The sequence below is a fragment of the Artibeus jamaicensis genome, unplaced genomic scaffold (assembly GCF_021234435.1).
Source record: "Artibeus jamaicensis isolate MK-2021 breed Jamaican fruit bat unplaced genomic scaffold, CSHL_Jam_final scaffold_614, whole genome shotgun sequence".
NCBI lineage: Eukaryota > Metazoa > Chordata > Mammalia > Chiroptera > Phyllostomidae > Artibeus > Artibeus jamaicensis.
In genome coordinates, this window is record NW_026522050.1 from 157,077 (window position 1) to 182,056 (window position 24,980).

Here is a 24,980-nt window from a genome sequence, read left to right on the forward strand (position 1 = left end):
GATGACGATGAGGTTCCAAGAAAAGGTTGTATCACACTGAGTTTATAAATGGCAGAGCCAAAACCTGAAACAGAAATCTCTTAACTCCTCTTTGGGCTCCCCCACAGCTACGCAGTGCATCTCCCTCCCGGATGTGACCTGCCTAACGGCTTGTCTCAAACTTCTAGAGTCTGGGAACAGGAGTACTGCTAGGAGAAGCAGCCCCTGCCCCGTGCAAAAGCTAAGGAGCCAATGAACTCAGATGCCCTCATCTCCCACAAACTAAAACTTGAAGGAGCCCTTCTCTCACCCAGCAGCGTTTTCCCCCAACCTGTGTGTGGACTAGTATCTAACACACTATCGGACTGATTCCACACTATTAAAATTTTTTACTCAGACCTCATCTTCAGAGCAATGGGACATTAGAGCCAGAAGGAACTATAGAAGTTATCGATTATCTTTAATAGATGAAGAAATTAGAAGGCCAAAAAAGTTAAATGATCTGCCCAAGGTGAAGGTCACCTTAGTCAACCAGGTCAACCAAGGAGGCTTTGGGATGCTTCTCTGCATATCTTCGGCCCTGGTGTTCAGGGTTTTAGCAGTGCCTTTGTGAGGCCAGCTCTCCCCAGTCCTTCGACCCAGTGATGTGCTGATTCTGCTTGCAGCCCTTCACTCCCCTTGGGATTTGGATTACTGTTTCACGTCCACTTTGGACAACCTGTTTATTCTGAGAAGAAATCCCCTATCTGGCCAGAGGAGACCCCACCGTAGAGCCCTGACCCGAGCCCCAGGGTTTGAGTGGAACCAGAACGTCCTGGGGAGTGCAGTCAGGTCAAGAGTGACGTTTTAGGAACTGGTGAGCTGACTTCCCCTTCTGAACGTGCCCCTTCTGCATGCTGTTCCTAGACGCTTCTTTGGTCTTACCCTGTTCTCCCTGAGCATTCAAAGGCCCTGAAGAGACTGGCCCCAGGAACTCAGAAGAAAAATATTTCTGAGGCGCCCCTATGAAGTTGGAGCAAAACAAAGTCCATTTGAGGAGTTTCTTCCCCCTCTCCCCGGGAGACTATTCAAAGAGGCTGTTTCCCACGCAGGCAGTAGGAAAGGGTTAACTGCCTCTCTCAGGTCCCCAGCAAAGTCTGCGCCCCACCACTTTCACTTCCCGTAACCGGGTTTCCTGAAATGGAGCAGGTCCCGTGTGCCTCTCCACTAATCACAGCCTTGGAAATGGGGCCATGATGCTCAGATTAGCTCATCCCTTCACCTTCTCGAGGCCTTCTCCACCTGGAGCACAGAATCTGGGGCAGCTTCACTACTCACCTCTCTCTGCTCTCCTAGCAGGGGTCAAACAGGCTGCTCAGTGCAGAGGAATGTCAGGTTAGGGGGCACTGGAGGCCACAGTGGTGCTGACCTTTGTGCCATTTCTTCAAATACGGTGCTCGTTCTTCTTCATTCTAAGATTCATAGGCAAAGTAAAGATCCCCTCTGGACACTTCCAAAGTTTGCATGACTTGAGTGTTTTCTTCCTTACCCCCATTCTCTGTTTTCTTCCTTCTTCTTAAAATGACTGAGGACGATTCCGGGCAGCTTCCTGTTTTTCCTGGCTGACAATCGCCCTTTGCACAGGGTCTCTGGTTCTTTCACCAGCAGCAGGTTCTGGGGCCAGCCCAAGAGATTTCCCTCCTTTCCCGTTAGTGTCCAATTTCTCCTCTTCCTAGATAAGCAATAAAATCTGTATCACAAGGTGGTTCTGCCCTCTGTGATCGGCTTTTCACCTTCTTTCTAGGCAGGTGCACTTGTCCTGCCAGCTCAAGTCCACGGGAAGGGAAGTCTTTGTGGCATAGAAGACTTGGGTGTGGAAACAGCAATGTAATCTGGTCACATATGACCAAGTAAACCCACTGATCTGAAGGCCAGACGATCAACTTCTCTGAAAAACAACCAGGCTAACGGGGACAAAGATCTGTCTTCTCGGAGCCCCACTGCACAGGGCACGGCTGCACGTGTTTGGTCTCGGTTCGGTCTTTGCACGCTCACAGCACTCTGAAGTGGCTCCCCAGGGAGGCCGGTATATATACTACGTCTTTAACGTTGGTAATGTGGAACCTCAAGTGAGCGGATTTTTTACTGATCTCTGAAGTTGACTTGATTTTCATCTGTCCTAGGTTTCAGACCTCTTTTATCTTCTGTTTTTCCCAATTTTTTAAATCCTCACCTGAGGGGTTTTTTAAGAGAGGGAGAGGAAGTAAGAGAGAGAGAGAAACATACAATCCCCCCCGAAGGGGGATCAAACCTGCAACCTAGGTATGTGCCCTGACTGGGGATCGAACCCACAACCTTTTGATGTACGGGACAGCTTTCCAGCCAACTAAGCCACCTGGCCAGGGTTGCTCTTCCAACTTCCATTTTCACCAGTTGAAAACAGGCTGTGGGATCTAAAGTCTAAAAGGGTCAGGATGTCTGAATTCTTTTCCCATTTTACCACTCACTGCAGGTGTTACGTTCTAGTTTTCCTCAACTAAAATAGGAAAATTCTCCCAGGAATATGGTTAAAATAACATCTGTGAAACAATTTGAGAGTGTTAGAATCCTCAAATTAGAAGAGATCTTAGAAGTCATTTAATCTAGTATTTCCCAACCAGAGGAACAATATTTTTTTCCAATTCATTTCCTTTGTCCCCAACCCTGAATAACCTCTCTCTGCCTCTGGCCTCGTGTCTTCCTGGTGTCCGAGACAGAGAATGGATCTAGTTTGCACAATACGTTTAGTGTGTTTAAGGTTGAGAAATGCTGTTCTACTTCACCTCCCTATTTCATGCAATAGCTGTGTTCCCCAAACATTGTATAACCCGTTTTGTGTGAATCAAATCATTTTAGACACACTGGGAAGACAGCTGTTTGAAAGAAAACCTGTAATACAAATAGCCTCTCCCAGCAACCTTTTATGCAAATTTAGATTTTCATACATCATCACAGGCACACCTCATTTTGGTGTGCTTCACTCCATGGCGCTTCAGGGACATTGGATTTTTTACAAAGTGAAGGCAAGACCCTCCACCAGCAAAAAAGATTATGACTCACTATATTGCGATATTTTCTTTGTTGCACTGGACTGGAACCAAACCTGCAATATCTCCAAGGTGTGCCTGTACATTTTACTTAAGGCAAGATTTGCCTACATACAAAACAAGTACAATAACGATAATAGCAACAGCTAACATTTGTTTGGCACCAGGCGTCATGCGCCTGACGTGCGTTATTTAATTTCTCACCACGATTTACTTCTTTGAAATTATTCTCTATTGCCCTGGCTGGTGTGGCTCATTGGATTAAGCACCAGCCTGAGAACCAAAGGGTCGCCAGTTTGATTCCCGGTCAGGGCACATGCCCGGGTTGCCAGGCAGGTCCAGGTTGGGGGTGCGCGAGAGGCAACTGATGGATGCTTCTCTCGCACATCAACATTTCTCTCCCTCTCTTTCTCCTTCCCTTTCCCTCTCTCTAAAAATAAAATAAAATCTAAAAGAAATTTTTAAATGAAAGTATCCCCTATTTACAGTTCAGAATACGAGGCTCAGAGAAATTAAGTAACTTGTTCAAGGTCACACAATTAGAATGTAATGGTCCAGAATGTCAGCAAGGCCATAAGACTCCAGAGGCTTGTTCCTAACCACAAGGAAGTTTCAGATGCCAATGCCAGTCAAACAATAATAGCGCCACAGCACGAGTAAATTAGGTTACAATACAGAAAACTGACCTAAAATTTCTATAGCTTCAAAGACATACACTGAATCTACACTCTTTGGGTTCTAGCACTGTGGGTTTCCCAGGACAATTCACTTTTTCCAGTGTGATTTGATCAAGGAACCCCAAAGACTTCCCCTCAGCTATTAGTACTAAGCAGACAACGCCCAAATTTATTTCCGGTGTATGGCTATGATCAGCCATTTTTTCAAGGGGTCTGTGTATTATCAGGGGTTTGTGGCATAAGCTTCTTAGAAGAAAGGAGTGGTTCATTATGGACAGTTTAAAATTGAAAATATTGAGAATCATGGTTGATCCCAGCCTGCTCCTAGATGGGTTGGAACCATTCAAATGGTTTTTAGGCCCCAATTTTAATGGTGTTTAGGTTGGAACTTAAATAAAAATGGTTTTGGAGGGCCAGTCCATAAATAAGTGCTGTGTTGAATTCAAGCTGGACAAAGACAAATGTGTGTAATACTTTGGTGTCCTCAAAGCAGTCCCATTTTCTCCAGCTTAGCCTACAGCAGTGTTTGCTCACAACCCCGCTCGGCTCAGAAGGCCGGCCTCAGGGCTCCAGGACCCCAGACCTCCCCCGCTGTGTGAGGAAGCTCCGGGCAGGACCCACTCCCCACACCCTGCCATCAGAACACGCCATTTGACTTAAGACTCCACCTTGGCTCATCTCAGACTTTCACTTTCAAACACATGATCATTCTTTGCAAATCATGTCCCGAGCTGGCGTCACGCTGGCCTGCTGGTCCGGAGCAGTCGCAGGAAGTCAGGTCTGTCCTTGCGAGGACGGGCGCTCCCCGTGTAAGCCGGCCTTTCTGAACTTCACTTGTACCACAGGCTTATTCACCTCTCACTCGTAGACTCAGGTCAGGAACTGTGTAAAATCCTTTATTTCTCAGCCTAGCCCTTCAGCCCCCGTGGCTATTATAATGGCAGAAAAATGGTAAACCTGAAAAGTGCCAACTCAGGGCAACTCCATCGTTTCAAGTGGTCTACACAGTCTCTCGGGGCTCTCCTCCCTGTCCTCCTCCCTCCATGGTGTTCTAGTCTGGGGTTTGTGTTTCATTCAGCCATCAGGGGTGGGGCATCAAGGTCAAGTGCCGTCTTCTCTCTCTCACACCTAACTGATGAAGAGTAGCTTCCTTCGCGTGGCCTTGGCCATGGGGCTCTATGGCCACTGCATCTGCGGCCGAGTTCCCTGGCAGGTGGAACCCGTGGTCTCGGTATAGACAAAGCATGGTGACTGCTTCATAGGGAGGTTGGCGGCTCCCACCTCAGCCATTCCTGGGACTACTGAACCTCCATCCGTCCAGTCGCGGGGTCAGGTACCCCTCTCTCCCCCCACCCCCACTGCAGAATTTCCATTTCCAAGCCGTTCTCCCGCTCCTCCCAGGCAGGGCACTGAGGGACTTTCAGATTTCCTCCAACGCCAGGGAGCCAAGGAGAAGCAGGCTTAGGGGGTGAGAAGGCCAGAGATGGCGAGGAGGAGGAATTCACCTCATATGCACTGTGTCTGCACAGGTGGCAGTGCCGTTTGTACTCAGCGGCGGTTGCCCTGTTGGCAGCACAGGGCACTTTGAAAGGCCTTGCCTTCCCAGAGTTCCAGGAATGACAGGGCACAGCCCCTTCCGTCCGCCACGGTTTGATGGCAGAGGCAGGCAACACACCCCGCAGCTGCATCTATACCCTCTTGCTCTCCTTTCTCAATCCTTTCTAATTCTATGGCAAGCTCAAAAAGGATTCTATTTTCTGTGTGGAGGGGAACCTTGTGGTACATGTTCTTTCCAATTCAACAGTTGGCGGCATAAATTCTGAGCTTTCAGTTTATCAGGTTCCATCTTTTGATATTTAAAGGAAAGCTTCTGCAGAAAAAATTTTAAATGCCTTTCTTCCCTGCTGGAATTCACCATGTGTCCTCTCTTGCCCTCTGCTTTTCCTCCCACTGCCCTTCTTCCTGTCCCTCACATGCCCCAGGCATCCTGCAGCATCAGGCCTGGTGTCCACACACTACTGTCCCTGTGGCTGAGAACATGACTCAAATGTCTGCCTGTCTGAGTTGATTAAATTCCCAGCTCCCCCTTTGCCTGGCTCAGTGATGTTGGGCAGGGCACTCAGTCTCTCAACAACTCCATTTTTTCTTCTGTAAAATGGGGTCAATTGTCACCTCTCAGAGTAGTGACAAGAATTAAATGAAATTATATGTGTAAAGTGCTAGAAAGATAATTCCCAATTAATGTTAGTAATGGCTATTATTATTCTTCATTCTCTGCCTGGTTAATGCCCTCATATTTCAGATCTAACTCAGATGGTCTCTCACCAGGTTATGAGTCACTGTTATATTCTCACACAGCATCCTGAACTTTTCACTCATAACACCCAATATACTTTACGATTATAAATCTGAGTATATGAGGTCTGTCCAGAAAAGGTCCAACCATTGCTGATATAACACGAATAGTTTGCATGACATGAGTGTAACCTGGCAGTCAAGGCAAGTGGACTGGAGTGCACATGCGTGAACAATGACAACCTCACTGTACTGGTCATTGGGGGCGGTAGACACCATTGAGTGGGCATGTGAACTGTGTGGCTGTCACATTCAAAATGACTGAGCGAGTAGAGCAATGAATCTGTATCAAATTTTGCGTTAAGCTTGAACATTCCTCCTCAGAAGCAATTTGGATGATTCAGAAGGCTGCAGCTATGGGCAACTGGTGGTTGGCAGCTTCATCCCAACAAGTCACCTGCTCACGCATCGCGTCTCCTGCAGAGTTTTTTGGTGAAACATCAGATCACGCAGGTGACTCAGCTCCCCTACAGCCCAGATTTGGCGCTCTACCACTTCTGGCTTTTCTCAAAACTAAAATCACCTTTGAAAAGAAAGAGATTTCAGACCATCGATGAGATTCAGGGAATGCAACAGGGTAGCTGGTGGTGATTTGGAGAACCGTGTGAGGTCCCAGGGTGCCTACTCCGAAGGGGACTGAGGCGTCATTGTTCTATGTACAATGTTTCTTGTATCTTCTTCAATAAATGTCTCTATTTTTCATGTTACATGGCAGGATGCCTTCTGGACAGATGTTGTATATACTTTGTGATTAATATTTGATTAGTGTCTGTCACCCCCACCGGACTGTGCTCTCCAAGAGGACAGAGGCAGTGTCTGTTTTACTCACCATTAGTTCCCCAGGTCCAAGCGCAGTGCCTGATACATAAGCCAGATAGCTTCTGAATAAAACATTTGATTAAATGAGAGGCAAGGAGGTGGAGCCAATGAGTTTGAATGACTCATGAAGATTATGATCATAAAGAGTGAGGGCAATGTGGAGGAGGATCCAGTTTTCTCACTTATTTTTTAAGCTGGCAGGTACTTGAGCATATTTAAATGCTGATGGGAAGAAGCCAGAAAAGAGGGAGCTCACCAGAAGGAATGCGAGCCATGAGGTCGTGGGAGGGGATGAGACTTAGGGACGGAGCCAGAAGAATCAGTCTCAGACACAAGGAGGGACTCTTCTTCACGGTACAGGAGCAAGAGCTAAGAATTTAGTTCCGTCTGTAGGTTTGGTGGCAGGAAATTCTACCAAGACCTTTCCATGAGTCTTGGCAGCATAAGCAGAAAATCTGGATTCTCTAAGTTCAGCATAACCGGTGGACATCATTTACTGCTGCAACTTATGTAAAAAGGAAGCAGGCGTTTTCTTCATCCTTGCCTGTACTGACGCACTACCGAGCAAAATAGCAAGTTTCCAGAGCAACTCGGTAACGGAGCTAAGTGAGCTCAGTGTTCTCTTTATGGAGAACACTTCCTCCCCAAATTAGGAGAGAGCATGGTAAAGTCGTAACACGGTAAAGGAATGGCCGCTGACACTGACCGAGTGCTCACTAGGCACCAGGCTCTGTCCTAGTGCTTCACCTGCAATAACTCATTACATCCCCACATCATGATATCATTTTAGAGGAGAGGAAACAGAATTCCAGGAAGATTAAGTAACTTGCCCAAGGTCAACAGCTAGTGGCAAAACTAGGTTTTACACCCAAGCGGTCTGACTCCAAAATGGATGCTTTTAACTACACGGCTACGCCCCCTCTCCATATGGGGAGGGGGCAGGGGAGGGGAGGAGCACACGTGAGGAATCAGAAGGCTCGGTGTCTCTACCACGAGCTAATTCTGTAAACTTGGGCATTCATTTAGCTGTGTGAACACCAGTTTGCTTATCCATAACATGACAATGATGTTTACCTTAGGAGGCTTTTTAAAGGATTATGAAATGCTGAAAACGGGAGCTCACTATGCAGAAGACATTATTACCATCCTAATGAGAAAGCCTAATATTCTCATCTTCTAACTGGGTCGCAATCTAACAGGCTGGTGTCAAGCCCCTCAGTTTCCATAACCAGTGCCGCAGCGGGGGCTGGGGGCTCTGGCTCCTTCGGCAAACCAGTGCATCAGCTTTAACATCCCTGATGGAGGGTCTTTGATGACTGAAAGCACGCTTCAGTTCCCCTTCGCCCCGGAACACACTGGCTCCTGCCTCTGGGAATGGTTACAGCTTATGCTATCACTTCTTTGATTCTGTTGCCTGAAGGAGTGACTGTCTAAAAAAATAAGTAAAGTGGCTGATGTGGCTCAGTGGATTGAGTGCTGGCCTGTGAACCAAAGGGTTGCTGGTTCTATTCCAAGTCAGGGCACATGCCTGGGTTGCAGGCCAGGTCCCCAGTGTGGGGGGGCAGGGGTGCCTGCCAGAGGCAACCACACATTAATGGTTCTTTCCTTCTCTTTCTCCTTCCCTTCCTCCTCTCTAAAAATAAATAAATAAAATATTTTTATTTAAAAAGCGAAAAATAGATTACAGCTGATAGGTACAACCCAAAGGACCAAGTTCCAATTTGGTGGTAGAATCACTGTTGCGGCTTAGAGTCAGACTATCAGAGCTAGAAGAGAACTTCAAGGTCATCTTTTAGTGCAACTCCCTGACCCACTTCATAAACTCAGAACACCAAGGCCAGGTAGGTTGTTGAGATGACACAAGCAGCTAGGGTTGGTGAAAGGACTTTCTGGAACCTTGGAAGCGTTTTCAAGTGGGTTTAACATAAATGATTTCTGCTTCCCGAAATCCTGTCTGAAAACTATTTAATTACTTATATATTTGATTCAGTGTGCATACCTTTTCAGAAAGGAGCAAAATCCCAAATTTCCATTACTCATCAATAAGTAAAACCTTAACCCAATAATTCAGGCAAAGCCCATTCTTCCCCTTGACCTCACCTGGGCCATTTCAGGCATTTCCCTGGTAGGAAGAAGTCCACATCTTCGTGGGCAGTGTAACCTAATGGTTAAGTTCAGGCTGCTCTGTACAAAGCCCAGCCCGTTATTCCTGGTTCATCTCTGCGCCTAGTTTCCCGGCTGGAAGAACAGAACCTATTTCTGGGAGCTGGCGCGCAGGTGGGGGTGGGAGTCGCAGGAGATCAGATATACATGGCACTTCCTAACTTTGTTATTACTCGGGCACAATTCTTCTCTCTCGGAAGCAGATAGCAGCTCACCTCGGACTTAGTTATTGACCTTAGACCTCAGACCACTCAGACGCTGCGAAGCGAGGAGTCGGTTGTGCCAGGCCTAGCAACGTGCGTCCCCACCCCCCACTGCCTCTTAAGGCAGTGAGTAGGCCGGAATTCTGGTGATAAATGAGAGGCGCTGGGAAGGAGCTGCGAGGAGCTGCAGTGATGACTGTTCTGGGAATCTGATCGCGAGAAGGCGGGTCTCCGCCACTTGGACCATGGAGATGCTTTGGCGGAGAGAGCCGGCCTACCTGCCTGAAGGAGGACGGGAGACAGAGGGGATGGATGGGTGAAAGAAATGTCGAAAGGGAGATGAACTGGAGGTGCCCGAAGAGGAGAATTTGAAAAGGGAAGCAGGCTGAAGATTGGGAAGCCTTCTGGGCGGTGAGTGCCGTTAAAGGAAGGATTGCGTGTCCAGGGGCTACAGATTTTGGACGAAAATCGAAGTAGGGACCAAGGTGGGGTGTGCAAGCTGCGGAGACCCAGCCCGGTAAGCGGCGGGGGTGGTGGGGGGTGAGGGTGGCAGACCGGCTGGGGGTGACCAGGGCTGGCGAAAACCAAAAGGCGGGATTATGGGGGCCACCCTCAGGGAAGGTGGGAAGGGGGTTGGAAACTGGCCTCGGAGCCGCCGCCGCGTTTGCCCCGGGGAAGGTCAGCGACCCGGGGCCAGGAAGCTTCGCGGAGAACCGAGAGGGGCCGCGGTTGCCATGGCGCCGGGCGGGGAGGGGGTGATCCGGACCCCGCCCGGAGCCCCGCGGGGCTGCCCGCTCCAGATGGTCCCGGGCCTCCCGCGGGAGCCGGCGGCCTGCGGCAGGGGGAGGCTATTGTCCTCCTTCCGCGGCGCCGCAGTCCCCCCCGCTCGCGCCCGCGCGCCGCCACGCGCCCTGCCACCGCCGGCCCCGCGCGCCCCCAGCACCCCGTGACAGCGCCCGCCCACCGCCCGCCGTGCGTCCCGCCGCCCACCGGCCACCCGCGGCCGCCCGCAACCGCCCCTCGTGGCCCGGCTGCGGGCGCGGCGACTGCCGGTGCTCCCCCGCCCGCCCTTCTCCCGCCCGCGGGGCCGGCGCTCGGCTCAGAGGTAGGTGCCGGCGCCCCGGCCGGCTTTGTCCCCGCCGGCGGGGCGGCGCGCATTGTCCAGCCGCGTGCGGACCGCGGGGTCCGGGTCGGGGTCCGGGCGGACCTAGAGAGCCCGGGAGAGGATGCGGCTCCTGTCTCTCGCTCCCGTCCGTCCGGTCACGGGGACAGGACGGAGAGTCATGTGCCAGCCGCCCAGATACCGGTGTGCGGGAGGTGGGGGTGAAGGCTTGGGGGACGCTGGCCTCTCCAGAGCCCAGAGGAGAGTCTGGAAGAGTGGGGGCCTGACACGCGCGCTGGGGGATCGGGTCGGCTGGGCTCGGAGCGTGTCTGACAGCGCCGGCCGTTCGCGTTGCTGAGGCTCCTGGGCCACCGGCCGGCTTCGGTCCAGGTGCTGCGGACACGCCGAGCCGTCTCCGCCGGGCGTCTGCGAGCGCCGGCTTCTCTCCGGGGCTTGCTGGGGCTCCCACCCAATCCGGTGAGCCCCTCACCTCTTCGGTAGCTTGCTCCTTGCTCTCCTTTAGGCAGCCTCACAGTGTGTGTGAAAGGGGGACACAGTTGGATGTAGTGACTAGAACATTGGCGGAGCGAGAATGAAGCCCCTTTGGGTGATGCGGAGGCTGGGTGTAAGGCTGGGGGAGGATGTCTCTGCGGGTGAAACATCCAGGGGCCTTGGAGTCCACCCTGCACAGAACTGCCGGGCAAGGCCTCCTGGCTGGTGGTTCTGACTCCAGCACCACAGTCGGCCTTAACCACCCACTCTGGCTCCGAACGACTCTCCCCCCTTAACCCCGTGGCACTGCACGCTTGTCTGCGCTGCAAGCTCGCCCCTGTCCTAACCTGCTGCATGTTGTCTCTGTGAGTTGTTTTTCAGCTGCCCTCCCCTCTGCAAGCAGCCACAGTTCCAGCTCTAGGACGCCCAGCTGGTTCAGGCACAGACAGGGTACCCACAAACCAGTTTTCCCTGAGGATGAAGCGGGCAGAGTTGAATTCCAAACATGTGTCTTAGCTTGAGGTACTGGGCAACCTCTTGACATATTCAGAACAGCAAGGGATAGGGGAGGAAAAGCTAAGGTGGATCCTAGATTTGTCCCTTAGAGAAACTGATGTGTCCCCTGGGTTACAGGCTTGGGGAAGCAGGTAGCAAGGGAGTGAATAATTCCACCTTGAGCAGAGGATTCCGAAGGAGAGCAAACCAAAATGCAGCCCCCTCTTCGGCCCCGTCCCTTGGGGGCGCTTCTCGTGCTCGCCTCTTCAGGTACACAGCCTGGAGAGAAGGCGGTTGGGATTGTTTATTGGTCATGTCTTTTTCCTTTTCTCTCTGTGCTGGTCCACTTCACCTCTGAGTGGAATAAGATTTTTACTTTACCGAAGTCCCCATTTCTTCTATTCCATTATTCAGCCCACTGTCACATGTTCCGCTCTGCCTCCCTATGGCGCCTGGAGCCCTGTCGTCCTCCGGCACATTTGTGATTCGCCTGTGCCAGGACGTCAGCTCGATCTGTCTCCTCAGAGCCAGAGCCCAATCCGTCTCACTTTCCTCTCGTCGCCCAAGGTTTCTGGCTCTTTGTGGGTCTTGGGGTTTCTGAGGGGAAGTTATATCTGGGTTAAGCATGGGAAGCTAACCTCAGGTCCACTTACCCCTGAAACTTTGTGTCTTCTCAGACCTTAGGGCTCCTCTAAACCATTCTCAATGCTCCTCACCTTTGGACAACGTGACCCTCAACGTGTGGTCCCCAGGCCGGTTGCTTTAGTGACATCTGGGAACAGGTTAGAAACGCAGATTGCCAGGCCCCCGGCCCTACAAAATCAGAAACTGGGGGCAGGCCCAGTGATCTGCTTTCACACCCCGCCCCCGAGGTACTTGTGATTCCTGCAGCTTTGAGACCCCCTGGTCCTGAACTGTAGAGCTCAACACTGACAGCACCCCACCCCCCCAGCTGAGGAGCAGAGAGGCTCCTCTGCTCCCATCGCATCCTTTCCTCCAGCTTTTCTCTAGCTCTGAGAAAGACACAATTCAGTGGCAAAAAAAAAAAGAAGAAAGAAATATGGCCTATTCATTCAGTATCTCTTTATTGACTCCCTATTGTACCGGGCTGGGGAAAACACAGCCCTTGTCCTCAATGCGTTAAAAGCGGAGCGCCAGAAAGACACATAAACAACTAACTGTAATACAATGTGATAAGTGCAATAATAGCAGCCTGCTGGAGGGCTGCAGGAACACAGAGCAGGGAATGATCAACTCTCTCTGAGGGAGGTAAAGAATTAATCAGGAGGAGGATGTGGTGAGAGGAGGAAATAGGGAACTAGACAGGCTCCGGCCCCAGGGGTAGAATTTCTAGCTCTGAATGCCAGCTAAACTGGGGGAGGGGGAGCGGCACTGGCACTGGCTGAGCAGTCTGCATTTGGAAGCATTTGGGATGGAGCAGGACCCCCGGCTTGCAGCTGGTGGAACTTGACTTTATTCTAGCATGAACAATGTAAGCTACTTGGGTCTGGCCTCCAGGTCAGTGGCTAAGAATAAAGTGCTGGTGAACTGTAATCTGGATTAGCTGCTGTACCGCCCTCTCTCCAGAGTTCAGGAATCCACGGAGGAGAAGCATCCACAGACAGTTCTCCAGTGCAGAGAGAGACGCGGGGTCGTGGGCTGAGGGGAAGGCAGACTAAACTAAGGTCGTGCGAGCACAGAGACCGGGTCCTAGATGAGGCACAATATGCTCAACGGGAAGAAACCAGGTCAGGCAGGATCCACGCAGGAGACACTCAGTGGGATACTGTAGGGATGCTGAGATGGCAAAGGGAACACAGAGAACACAGCGTGTTCTCCAGAAGGCCAGGGGGCTGCAGAGCCCCAATGCTTGCAAACTAAAGCTCAGAAACAGGGAGACAGGGCCTCAGACCACCGGAGAGCACCGTTTCATGCTAGTCTGTGGGGCTCAGCTCCCTGGAGTCCTGGCATGGTGGCCTGATGGGAGCCGTGATCCCCAGACACCAGTGGCATCTCGGTCCCTTTTCTATATGGCAGCATCTCCAGAAACTCAGGACCCAAAGCACGTATATCAAGACTTGATCTGACCAAAGGAGCATCTGAGTGGCTGAAATGTTTATTTGGGAAAAGGGTAGGTTCCAACTCCATACCTTTCTCCTTCACATGATAGGCTCCCACACAGAGGGCTCCAAGAGCTGGACCTCACTGGGAGGTCTGGGCCTCGGCCCGCACCCTGGTAGGACCCCGAGGGAGGACCCCGTTGGATCACCAAAGGGAAGCCAAAGCAGTCCATGTTTAGGTCTTAGCTGCCCCGGGGGGCCAGGGACACACAGAAATTTGGAGACTGGGTCGGACTATCCACTTCTTTAAGTTTCTGCTCTTTGTGGGTCTTCTGTTCTTTCTCGAACTTCTAACAAAGATGTAAAGTGGCGTTCGGGAACCTCACGGGCCTTCCAGGGCCAGGGAGGTAATAAAAATACCTGGCGTGGCTGGGAAGGAGACCGAAGGGAATGGTGGGTGGGGCCTACAGAGAGACAGAAAGGGCAGGCCCACCTAGAGGAATCCAAACTCAGTTCTTTTTAAACAATTTACCGGCCACACTCTCCAGGGCTGGCCTTAATAGGTCGCATTCCAGGTAAAAAGGAAAAGGGGAGTGGGGGGGGGGGAATGGAGACAACTGTAATTGAACAACAGTAAAATAATTTTAAAATAGAGGAAAAGGGGTCATGGAGACAGAAGGTCAGGGTGCATGTATGTGGGAGTTTTTGTGGGGAGAGAGTGAGTGCTAGAAATTACATCCCAGAGCTGAGCGTGAGCGGGGCTGCGGGGGAGGGGCAGAGAAGAAGGGAACCGGAGTGGTCCTGGGGGTTGGGCTGCCTCCCCGTCCGAGGCGGCGTAGATGACTCAAGCTCAGGTCACACCTTGCCCACAGCACTCTTTGCTCAGGGTGACTCAACTCTGACCGAGAGTTTATGTCTATAAGATAAATATTTACAGAGCAAATCCAACGAATCTGTTGGGGGAAATGATGGATTTTAAACGGGAAAGGAGGCCTAGCGGAGATGAAGCTCTCTTCCCTGTTACGGGGCCGAAAGTCCAAATCCAGGATCCACCACCCCTCGCTCCTCCCCATCTCACAGTCTCACTGGTGCTACTCCCAGGGAAGTCCTGGTGCGAGCTTTTTCTTTGGGAGAAAGGGGAGGGGCAGGCAGCCCGGACCTTCACGTGGGTGGGTCAGGCTCAGCTTCATGGAACCAGTGAATGACAGAAGCCAAGTTCTGCCCTTGTGCACCCATGGTGCACCTCCCTCCGCACCCAACATCTCTCCACCCATCTCTTCTTCCTTCCTCTAAACCTCGCTAGAAGCTCTCTGTACCTCCTCTCCAGAACTCCAGAACTCCAGAACCGGGAGCTGCCAAGATCATAGCCCCTAGGAAGTGGTCCTAAGGATTAAAATATATCTTTGTATTTGAAAGGTCCTAGGAAAATGAGAACTGCAGAATTTGGGGTTCAAATAAAGTTACAGATCCAGCCCCCTCCATTCCCTTGGATGGCTGCTGAATTACACAGGAACTTTGGACAGTAGAGGTTTGTTTTGTGTTTTGTTTTTTTTAATCCCCAGCAGCTAATCTGAAGCCCATTGGTTAGTTTTGAGAAGGACAGAGTTTATTTGCGTAACAGAGTCATAGCAGCACTGGCAAGCATATTTGGTCCTGATTTCTCCAGCCTGCACCCTAGAAGGGAGCCATAGGGGCTGGTCTCTCCCCGGGGGAGCTTGGAAGGGCTCCAGGAAATTCGAGGAACATGTAAATGTTGTGATTAAGAGCTTGTCACCCGAAGTCAGGAAGAAACTTCAAAACCCAGCTGAGCTCCTGCCAGCTGTGTGACCCTGAACCGTGACTTAACTCGCACGGTGCAGCTCACTCATCTATGAGAGCGGGGTGATAAGGCGATGCTTGTATCACAGCCGAGGTTTATCAAGCACCTATGAAGCATTCCCTGTCACACACACACACAAGGAAGCAAAGAGGAAAGAACGCTGCTATGTCCTGTGAACTCCTGGGGACCAGGCCCATACTAACCTAGCAGCACCTCTGTCTTTCAGGTGTACCACAGGTGCGTCGTGCTGCCCTTTCATTTCAAATTGCCTGCAGGGTACGGAGGAGGGGCTCAGAAGAGTCTGTAGGACCTGGGACTAAAAAGAACTCTGGTTTATACTCATCGCTGCCAAAGGGCCCCATGCCCCCGCCCTGCTGCCGCCTGCTTCCTGAGTCACCCCTATTCACACTGCGGTCCTGAACCTCACTGAGAGCCATTGCCACTTTCAGCCCCGGCTCTGCCCACTGTCCCTCTCTAGCCTGTGGCTCTGGAGTCCTTCCCACTGCTTCGCTCTGAGACACTGTTGCCCTCCTGCCTCACTCCAGTGCTTCCTGTCCCTCGGCCTCCCCGTGAGCGAGCTCGCCTCCCGCTGGGGGGCCGATTGCCATGAACAGAAAACCAAGTACACGGCCATCAGGAGAGTGAGCAGATCTAGGGCAGGAGGAAAGAAGGACACGGTGGGTGGTGGGCTCAGTGGCCCCAAGATGCCCCTCACCAGCCACGTTTCCCCTTGCAGGAGCAGCAGGCCAGCCACCACCATGAGCAGCACCCTGTCACCCACAGACTTCGACAGTTTGGAGATCCAGGGCCAGTACAGCGACATCAATAATCGCTGGGATCTGCCCGACTCAGACTGGGACAATGACAGCAGCTCAGCCCGCCTCTTTGAGCGATCTCGCATTAAGGCCCTGGCAGGTGAGATCAGGGGAGGGCCCCAGGAGATGCTGAGGACGCCGGGGACAGAGCTTGTCACGAGAAGCTTGTCGTGGGAAGACCATCTTTCTTTCTAAGCATCAGATCACCCTCTCAAGCCCCTGGTCCCCAACTTCAGCCTCAAGAACAAACTTCTTGCAATCCAGAATGTCCCCAGTTTCCTTCCCCCTGGTGTAGAGAAGTCACTCCCACCGTGTTCCCCTCGGCACTCAGCTGCTCCCTGGCCTCTGACCCCGAGTCATGTCCTTAATTCTTTTGTACTTTGTCTTGCAGTTCAGTTCCACCCACCTCTCCTTCGCCTTTCACCCCCTAGTGTCTCGTTGACTTCCACCGTCATCTCTCACACCTGTTCTCCCTCTCAGGCCATTATCCGCTCCGCTCCCTCCCCACCTGCTCCTTCCACCTGCCGCCTGCTCCTCCCATTATTTCACCTACCTGTTCCCTGAAGCAGGTGCCTTCTGCCCTCCCCTGGTTTCCCGAGTTTGCTTTCTGCCTGGCCCCTGCCCTCCCCTACGGCCTGGGCTTTCCCCTTCAACTCCTCCAAGCACAAACAAACCCGTCGGACGGGCCTCCCTGCGTCCCCGGTTTCCCGGGTGGCGTTGTCATGGCAACAAGAGTGCAGCTGCCACCTGACACCACCAGTGGCTGGTCTGGCCTTCGTGGGGCTGAGTCACCCACACACCCCAAGGCCACCCACCCCATCGGACCACCCTACCCCATCCTGCCCTTGTCTTTCCCACCGACCCGCTGGCCTCCTAGTGCTGTGCAGTGGAAGGGTCCCATCTGCTCCCTTCTGAGAGGCCGTGCTGCCTGAAGGGGTGGGTGGGGTGGCCTCCTGCCAGAAGGGAGACACTGCAGGGGGTGGTTCCCAAACCTGGCGACACTTTTTACAGAATCACCCAGGACCAATTATGTAACGACAGGCTCCCAAGCCCCGGACGCTCAAGTTAGAATCTTCAGATATGTGGCCCGGAAAGCAGGGTTTTTGAGCTCTCCGGGGAACCCTTCCCAGCCAGCCCAGCAGCAGTCTGGGCCCCCCGTGTCTGGGGACCCCTTATCCTTTTCTCCTGGGCATCTCTGTCCTTCTGGTTGGCTCTCCAGGCCAGCTTGTGTAATGCTCCTGGCAGTGTTTCTACAGATGGGAGAAGACGGAGACATGGGTTACAGAGACTGTCACTGCTCTGGGGGAACGCTCCCCTGGTGCCCTGACTTTGGATGCATGTAGCCTCCAGAACTGTCACGACAGGTGACCCCCACGGCTGCTGTGACGTGTGTGCCCCATGCTGGCGCCAGGTGTTTGTGTCCACTGCTGAGCTGGGCTCTCCGGAGAGGCCCTTCTGTGCGGGCTTTGCCTCGCACTGCACCCCGCACTAGCAGGTGCCAGATGGCTGCTGAATGAATGAAGGTGGGAGAGAGGCAAGGGTAGGCTATAAGGGGCCATAGCAGAAGCCCAGAGAGGGGCAAGGAGGGAATCTGGTAGGTCGCCCAGCAGTGGGTTTACTGGGGGTCTGGGATGGCCTGGCTGGGGGCCTGGTGGGCCCAGCGTGTGGGTAGGAGCAGAACCGAAGGTGACGCTGACAAACCAGTAGGAAGGATACCAACACTGATTTCACAGAGGGAGACATAAGCAATTTCTCTTTCTCTGCTCTCTGAGCTGCGTGGGAATCAAAGCCCATGTCCTTACGGGGTACCTCCCAGGGTCACGCAGAGGGGGGCCATCCTTGGCACACCTGAAAACCTTCTGGAAGTAGGACTTTGGGGGAACTCTCTCTTGGCTTTGCTCCACGCTCAGGCAGCTCCGAGCCTGACAGACAGGTCTCTGGGAGGCTCTCGGCTCCCTTCCCCGCCCGCGCAGGGCCTGGCCCCGCCCCAGCCGGCGAGCTCCGCCCCCACCCCTCCCCCGGCACTGTCCAACCTGTTTGTCTGGAGCTGCCCCTGTCTCGTCTCACCGCGGTAAGGTGTGCCCTGCCACTCGTCTGGGAGTTCAGCTGCCCGGACCTCCTGTAACTTCTTTTTCCAACTTCTTGAACTTTTACCATCTTCGAGCCACCACCCAGGACGCCATCCTCTCGGGATCCCAGGCTCCAGGGGAGGCAGAACCGGCTACCGTGCCCCTTGCAGACAGGGCATGGACTCTGGGCCCCAGGCCGCGTAGGAGACAGCAGGCACCATGAATGGGAACGGAGTGGGCAGGGTGCAGGGGCCGGACCTGAACGGGGCTGATGAGTTTTACTACGAGGCTGTGGAAGGGTCTCAGAACCCTGGGGGGCTCCTGCTCTCACCAGCTGCCTTCATCAACCCTGCTCAGTACGCCAGCGTGCTGGAAGGACGCTTCAAACAGCTTCAAGGTGAGCTGCTCGGACAGAGGGGAGCGCAGAGAGGGGACCCAGGCGTGGGAGAGGAGCCGGAGTGAAGAGCTCGGGATGGAACGTTGGCTGTGACTCAGGCGTGTGCGCTGGGAGACACTGTGCCAGGGGAATAATTACAAGTGGCCAGAAAGTACGTGGATGCTGACAGCATGGGGACAGGCTGAAACCCACTCACTGGAAGGGACTGTGAGAGTGCCAGTGGCTGTGACCACCAGGCCTCCTGGGTGTGGCGCAGCCTGGGAGTCCCGCACATGCCGTGGGCAGTGGAGGCCGCAGGCGAGGCCGAGAAAAGGCAAACAGGGGGGCCCTCGGCACTGTCTCCCCAGCACGTCCACTTTCAGTGGGCTTGAAGAGGAAGGCCTGCTGGGTTATTTGTGGAAGGAGGGAGCGGGGTGAGCCTGGAGGCCAAGGGACCCAGGACTGTTAGTGTTGCCCTGGTTTCTGAGTGGGTGTCTCATTGTGCGTGAGGAGGCAATGCGCGTGGGACCGGGGAGTGTGTCAAAGGGACTCGGCGCAGACAGGCCCAGTAAGCGTCCCAGCGGGCGTGTGTCCCTCTGGCACCGAGGTTTGAGTGTGCTTCTGCAGCCCACTGTGTTTTGTGGTGGGGGTTGTCTGTGCACATCGTGGGCACCTTAGGAAGTTACACCTTGTCTCTGGCGCTCGGCTTTGCACACTTTTCTCCCAGCTGCCACTGTTCCCATGTCTCCCCCTTTTATTCTGCCCGTCTGCCAACATGGCCTCGCCCCAGTGTGCCTGGCACCAGGACAGTCCCCATGGACCCAGAAATGGCGGGTGGTCCAGAAAATCCCTGGCTTGGTCTGCAGTCCCTGACAGGAGCCCCAAAGGCACCCTTGGCTCCACAGATGCTACAGAGCACAGGGCAGTGCTGTGCAGCTGTTAGGACCCCAAGGTTGGCCCAAGTACAGGGGCTGGAGGTAGGAAGGCAGGACTAGACATGGGTGTGTCGCTATGCTTTACGGGTGAGGTGCGTAGGAATGTGAGATTAGGGATGAGTCTTCTAGGTTTCTGAGATGCTGGGCTGAAAGGGAAACCAAAGCGACTCTTCAGGTCCTGGCCACTTGAACTGGGTCCTTGCACTGGGCTCCCCCAGGAAGAACCGGCAGGAATCTTAGTGACCAAAGCAGCATCCAGGGGCCTGGGCCTCTTCCCTCACTTTGTCATTGGTGACATTTTTAATTTTTCTTTTTCTGTGCCACCTAAGAGCATCCCCTCAGCAGCGGCCTGTCACGGGAACCAGGCAACATGGCATTTCCTCATATTTTTTGAGATGATTGGCACCTGACTGTGCCTGGCTTCCCACCCCGCCCTCCCCACACACCTCCCACGTCTTGGGCTCGCTCTTTTCCCTGTTCCCAACTTCGAAACCTTCTTTCTCTCACCGGCTTTGCACGGTGGTACCCTAGGACTGCGTTTCTTGCAGCTCATTGGACGAACCAGCCCCAGAAAAGCCAGTCTCCTCTCTAAATTATCCTAGGAGAGCAAGCTGGTTCAGGCAGCTGGGCAGAGTCTGTAATGTCACATCCTTCTAATGGCCACTTCGAAGAGCCGCTACTGTCATTTAAGTCCACACCCTCCTAGCTGTTCACCACCCGAAGAGAACAGCCACACTGACTGCCGGGCCTGAGCAGCTTTTCCTGGGGTCAGATCACACCCATGGAACAGAAACTTGTCTCAGTGCCTTTGAGTGCCTGCCACGCCTGTCCCGTTTAATCACCACAGAGCGAGCCCGTGAAGTAGAAAGTGTTCTGCCCACTTTACAGATGAGGAAAGGGAGGCTCTGGTAGATGGAGTAACAACCCCACTGCTGTGGTGAAGCAGCACCCCGATCCCAGGTTCCAGCCCCTCCCTCCATGTCCCACTGCTTCCAATTTCTTTCATCCCTTCCTGTCAAAGTTCTCCGTGTTGTTCTTTACTTGTGAGCTCATTCCAATTTCTTTTTTTTTAAAGATTTTATTTATCTTTAGAGGGGAAGGGAAGGAGAGAGGGAGAGAAACATCAATGTATGGTTGCCTTTCGTGCGACCCCTGCTGGGAATTGGCCTGCAGGGAACCGGCCTGCAACCCCAGTATGTGCCCTGACTGGGAATCGAACCGCGATTGTCTGGTTCACAGGCCTGCGCTCAATCCACTGAGCTATACCAGCCAGGTCCAATTTCTTTATTTCCCTGCTTTTCAAGTTATTTTCCTCTCAGCCATCTTTCTTCCCCCTCCCTGTCTCCAGAATTCACTTCTGGACTCTCAGGCACCCCACCCACACACACACACACCCCACAGCCCCACCAATGGGTGATTAGAAGCAGCTGTACTTGAAGGACAGAATTGACCCCATGTTGCCACCACAGATGAGCGGGAAGCCGTGCAGAAGAAAACCTTCACCAAGTGGGTGAACTCACACCTGGCCCGGGTGACATGCCGGGTGGGAGACCTGTACAGCGACCTCCGGGACGGACGGAACCTCCTGAGGCTCCTCGAGGTGCTCTCGGGAGAGACACTGGTGAGCTGTGGCCCCAGGTGGGAGGGAGCCTTCAAGCCTCAAGAATGTCACCAAAGAGTGACACCTCGGAGCCAAAGGCAGTGGCTGCGTCCACTCAGAGGATGGCTTCACTCGGAGGCTTTGCTGCATGGATTAGACAGGAGCCTTGCTGCACGGAGACGGGAACACTGGCCCCATTGAAAACCTTTCTTTTCCCACCCACTTGGGGTGCAGTTAATTCCCTTGGGAATGTTAATCTGGCCCAAGCCTCATTGGCAACCTCAGCTTTGGCCCCATGAACTTGGGCCCAGGCCTGGGGCAGTCCCCACATTCCCGAGGGAGACCAAGGGGCAGCGGTGTGAAGCAGGGCACCGGGAAGGCAGTAGGGGAGAAACAGGAGGCCCACGGTCCCGCGCCTCTGTGTCCCCTGACCCTCACCAGCCAAAGCCCACCAAGGGCCGCATGCGGATCCACTGCCTGGAGAATGTGGACAAGGCCCTGCAGTTCCTGAAGGAGCAGAAAGTGCACTTGGAAAACATGGGCTCCCATGACATTGTGGACGGAAACCACCGTCTGACCCTCGGGCTGGTCTGGACCATCATCCTTCGATTCCAGGTACCCCAGCACAGCGGTCACTGGGCCCTGCAGCCCAGCGCTGCGCAGTGAGCGGTCACCGCCCATCCGTGGTGTGAGCAGTGCAGAACCTAGCGTAGCAGTCAGGGGACTCTCCCCTTCAACAGGGAAGGACCAGTGTGACAAGTTCCCTGTGTCCTGGCCTGTGTCCTGATCAGGTGCAATAGGGCCACACGGGAGGCCACAAAGGACGGGAAGTTTTACAAACTGGTTCTTCGCCGCTGAAGGTTTTATAACTACATTCGGGGTCTGGTCACTGGCCCATTCTTCTGCCTCCAACTCCACTCGCCTCCCCACAAAGAGCAGCCAACCACTCCTCATGCTCTGAGCGTCACCAGTCCAGTGTCCTAACACCACCAGCACCACTGTCTCCACGGACGCAGCCCCCTCCGCCCCCTCCAGCCCCAAGCAGAGCTCTGCCCACTTCACCTTTGATACCCAGCTCTTAGAAGACGTTCACTTGCCCCCCTGAAGTTCCCCGCTCTTTCCCTTCACGGGACTTCTACTGTCCTGACTTCTCCCCCACTCCGCTGCCTCAGATGCCTTTGACCGGATGTTTTGTGGTCACTAGCCCAGGAGGAAGGGTCCCCAGGCTCTGCCCCTGCCCCCTCTAACGGGGGTCTAAAGAGCAGCTTCCTGCGGTGCACCTCCGAGCATCTCCCGTGACTCCAGCGGCCCCCGCCCAGGGAGTCCAGGCCTGCCTTCCTCCCTTCCCCCTCAGATCCAGGACATCAGTGTGGAAACAGAAGACAACAAGGAGAAGAAGTCCGCCAAGGACGCGCTGCTGCTGTGGTGCCAGATGAAGACCGCTGGGTGAGGCTGCCCGGGGCGTGGGCGCAGAGGGGTGGACGCCCTGAGGCTGGACAGTCAAGGAGGGCGGGCTCCAGGAACCGCCAGCTGGGAGTCCGTCCGGAGTCTCCGACCAGGGCTTGGACCGACTCACCGTTTCTCCCGGCCGCTGTTGGCAGGTATCCCAATGTCAACGTGCACAACTTCACCACCAGCTGGCGAGATGGACTGGCCTTCAACGCCATCGTGCACAAACACCGGTGAGAAGCGGCCTCCTAGCCGCTGGGGTGGGGCTGGGGGGTGATGACCCCGGCGCATGCGCACGCGTGGACGGAGCCGTGAGACGAGCCCCACAGCGGTTCTGAGCAGTGGACGCTGGGAGAAGAGCCAGGGTGTGGGCACGGTGTTGGAAAGAGGCTTGTGCGGGGCAGTGAGGGTGGGTCTGGGTGCCTGGTTCTGGGCTCCCTGGGCTTGGTGACTTAGGATAAAGAACGGACTGGGTTTGCTTTTCCCGTTGGGGTCTCAGGTGGTTTCGATGCCTCTCTCTTCCTCCGCCCCAGGCCGGACCTGCTGGATTTCGAGTCCCTGAGGAAGTGTAACGCGCACTACAATCTGCAGAACGCTTTCAATCTGGCCGAGAAGGAGCTGGGCCTGACGAAGCTGCTGGATCCTGAAGGTGGGCAGGGCCGCATACGCACCAGGCCCGGGGGCGGAGACCGAGGGGGCTCCTTTGGGGAGCGATGAAAAGGTTCTGGAATTAGATAGCGGTGTGTGAGTGGGCTACGTGCCACCACTGAAGAGTGCACTCTAAAAGGGCGAATCCTTTGGTGTAAAAATTATATCTCGCCTTCAAAACATTAGAAGCTGTAGGAAGAAGGCCAGCCCTGTGGCAGAAAGCCCTGGGAGGAGGTTCTGTCCCAGCCCCACCACTGAGGGAGGGGCAGCTCTGTGACTCCGAGCCAGCCGCTTGGCCTCTGTGTGGCTCGGTCTCTTCATCTTCAGAATGAGAAGATTGATCTCCATGGTCTCCGTTGGTCTCCTTCTCACTCCGGAGTTAAGCTACCTGGCCTGGAGGGCTCACCAGGCACTGGACTTATGGTCAGCCCACCCTGCGTGTGGGCCCCTGTGGTTCTGATCTTAACGCTGGTGGACCAGTAACAGCCACTGGGCTCTTACTTAGTACCTGGCCTTGTACTTGACATGCTTTAATTGATTTAATCCTCACAACACACGCTTTGAAGTCAGAATCATTGTTATCCTCAGGTAAAGGAAGAGAAGCCGGGGGCCTGTGAAGGTTTAAGTGACTTCCCCAAGGTCAGACTTAGCTGGCGGAGCTGAGACCCAAATTCAGGCAGCAGGTTTTCAGACCCTGTCCGCTCAGCCCCCTGTTTGGAGGGCAGAGGGTGGGCTTGGTGCTGCCAGGGGATGGGAAAGAGGGTCGTGCTCAGCGGGGTCCCTGCCGACAGCACTCCCTCTAAAGGTCCCGGGCCCATCTGGGTCTTGGTGATTTTCTGCCTGCTTTCCACCAGGCCTCGTAGCCCCATGTCCTGTGCCCTCTTAGTCCAGAATGACAAACGTCAGCTACCTGCTGGTGGGAGTGGGCCAGGCACAAGGTTCCTCGCAGGGTATTTGAGAAGCATAGCTGGCATAAAGCACAGGTAAGTCGAGCTAAGCATCCTGTAGCTTCCTGAGTTGGCTGCAGTGGCCCCCGCCCACCTGCCCGTGGGTTTCAGAGGTGGCCAGGAGGGCTTCCAGCCCAGTAGTCTCCCCTTTTGGAAGGATACGACGTGGCCTAACTAAGAGAACCCAGGGATTTCAAGTCATAGCAGCCTCGGTCCTTGTGGAGGGAGCTGATTCAGCCGGAAGGACCTGCACCTCCAGGGGCCCACAGCTGAACTTTGGGGTTGCGGTCAGAAGTATCCCGGACCATGCCCGAAGATGGCCGTGGGAACTGGCCTCTGACCCTGCTGCCGGGCTGGGCAGGCTCTTCCCCTGAGCACCCACTTCAGGGGGCTTCGTTCCCGCTTTCTGTCTTCCCACCCCTGACCCTTCTGACCTCTTACACAGCTTTCCGGCCCGAGTCCACGACCCACCCCAAACGGATGCCGTTTCTTTCCCTGTCTTGAGTGCTCCAAACAGCTAGATTTGGGATGACTGATAAAAGCCTAGCTGTGCTTGTTTCTAGGAGCGGGGGGAAGTTCACTTTTCATGCCCTTTTAGTCCATCTGGTTTGTTTGTAATTTTGCTCTGAAGGGAGCTGGAAAGATGTCCGCCTGGAGGACGGAGGGGCGTGGGGTTGGGTTGGAGGTTCGGGGCACAGCTGTCCTTCTGGGAGGCGGGTTTCGAATCTCTGCCTGACCCCAGTGCACTTCTTTCTCAGATGTGAATGTGGACCAACCAGACGAGAAGTCAATCATTACCTATGTGGCTACTTACTATCACTATTTCTCCAAGATGAAGGCCCTGGCCGTGGAAGGCAAAAGGATTGGGAAGGTACTGTCCACCCCTGGGCAGGAGGCGTAAAGGCCAGAGGA

General features: G+C 54.0%; 1 protein-coding gene across 8 annotated transcripts in view; it reads left to right on the plus strand.

Annotated features, from left to right (window-relative positions):
• The first annotated feature begins 9,760 nt into the window (after positions 1–9,760).
• The window catches only part of SPTBN2 (spectrin beta, non-erythrocytic 2), a 34,352-nt gene continuing 19,132 nt past the window's right edge, over positions 9,761–24,980 (plus strand). The window contains exons 1-8 of one of the 8 annotated variants that reach the window (XM_037135252.2): positions 9,761–9,778; positions 15,966–16,144; positions 20,894–21,045; positions 21,466–21,639; positions 22,379–22,470; positions 22,626–22,706; positions 23,007–23,122; positions 24,827–24,939. In XM_037135252.2, coding sequence (XP_036991147.2) covers positions 15,988–16,144; positions 20,894–21,045; positions 21,466–21,639; positions 22,379–22,470; positions 22,626–22,706; positions 23,007–23,122; positions 24,827–24,939 — 885 coding nt within the window. In that variant the 5' untranslated portion in view covers positions 9,761–9,778; positions 15,966–15,987. Of the gene's footprint in view, positions 9,779–10,244; positions 10,367–10,462; positions 10,841–11,255; positions 11,378–15,254; positions 15,506–15,965; positions 16,145–18,040; positions 18,511–20,893; positions 21,046–21,465; positions 21,640–22,378; positions 22,471–22,625; positions 22,707–23,006; positions 23,123–24,826; positions 24,940–24,980 lie in introns of those variants that run through there. The other 7 variants (XM_037135255.2, XM_037135250.2, XM_037135247.2 and 4 more) reach the window with 7 other exon arrangements.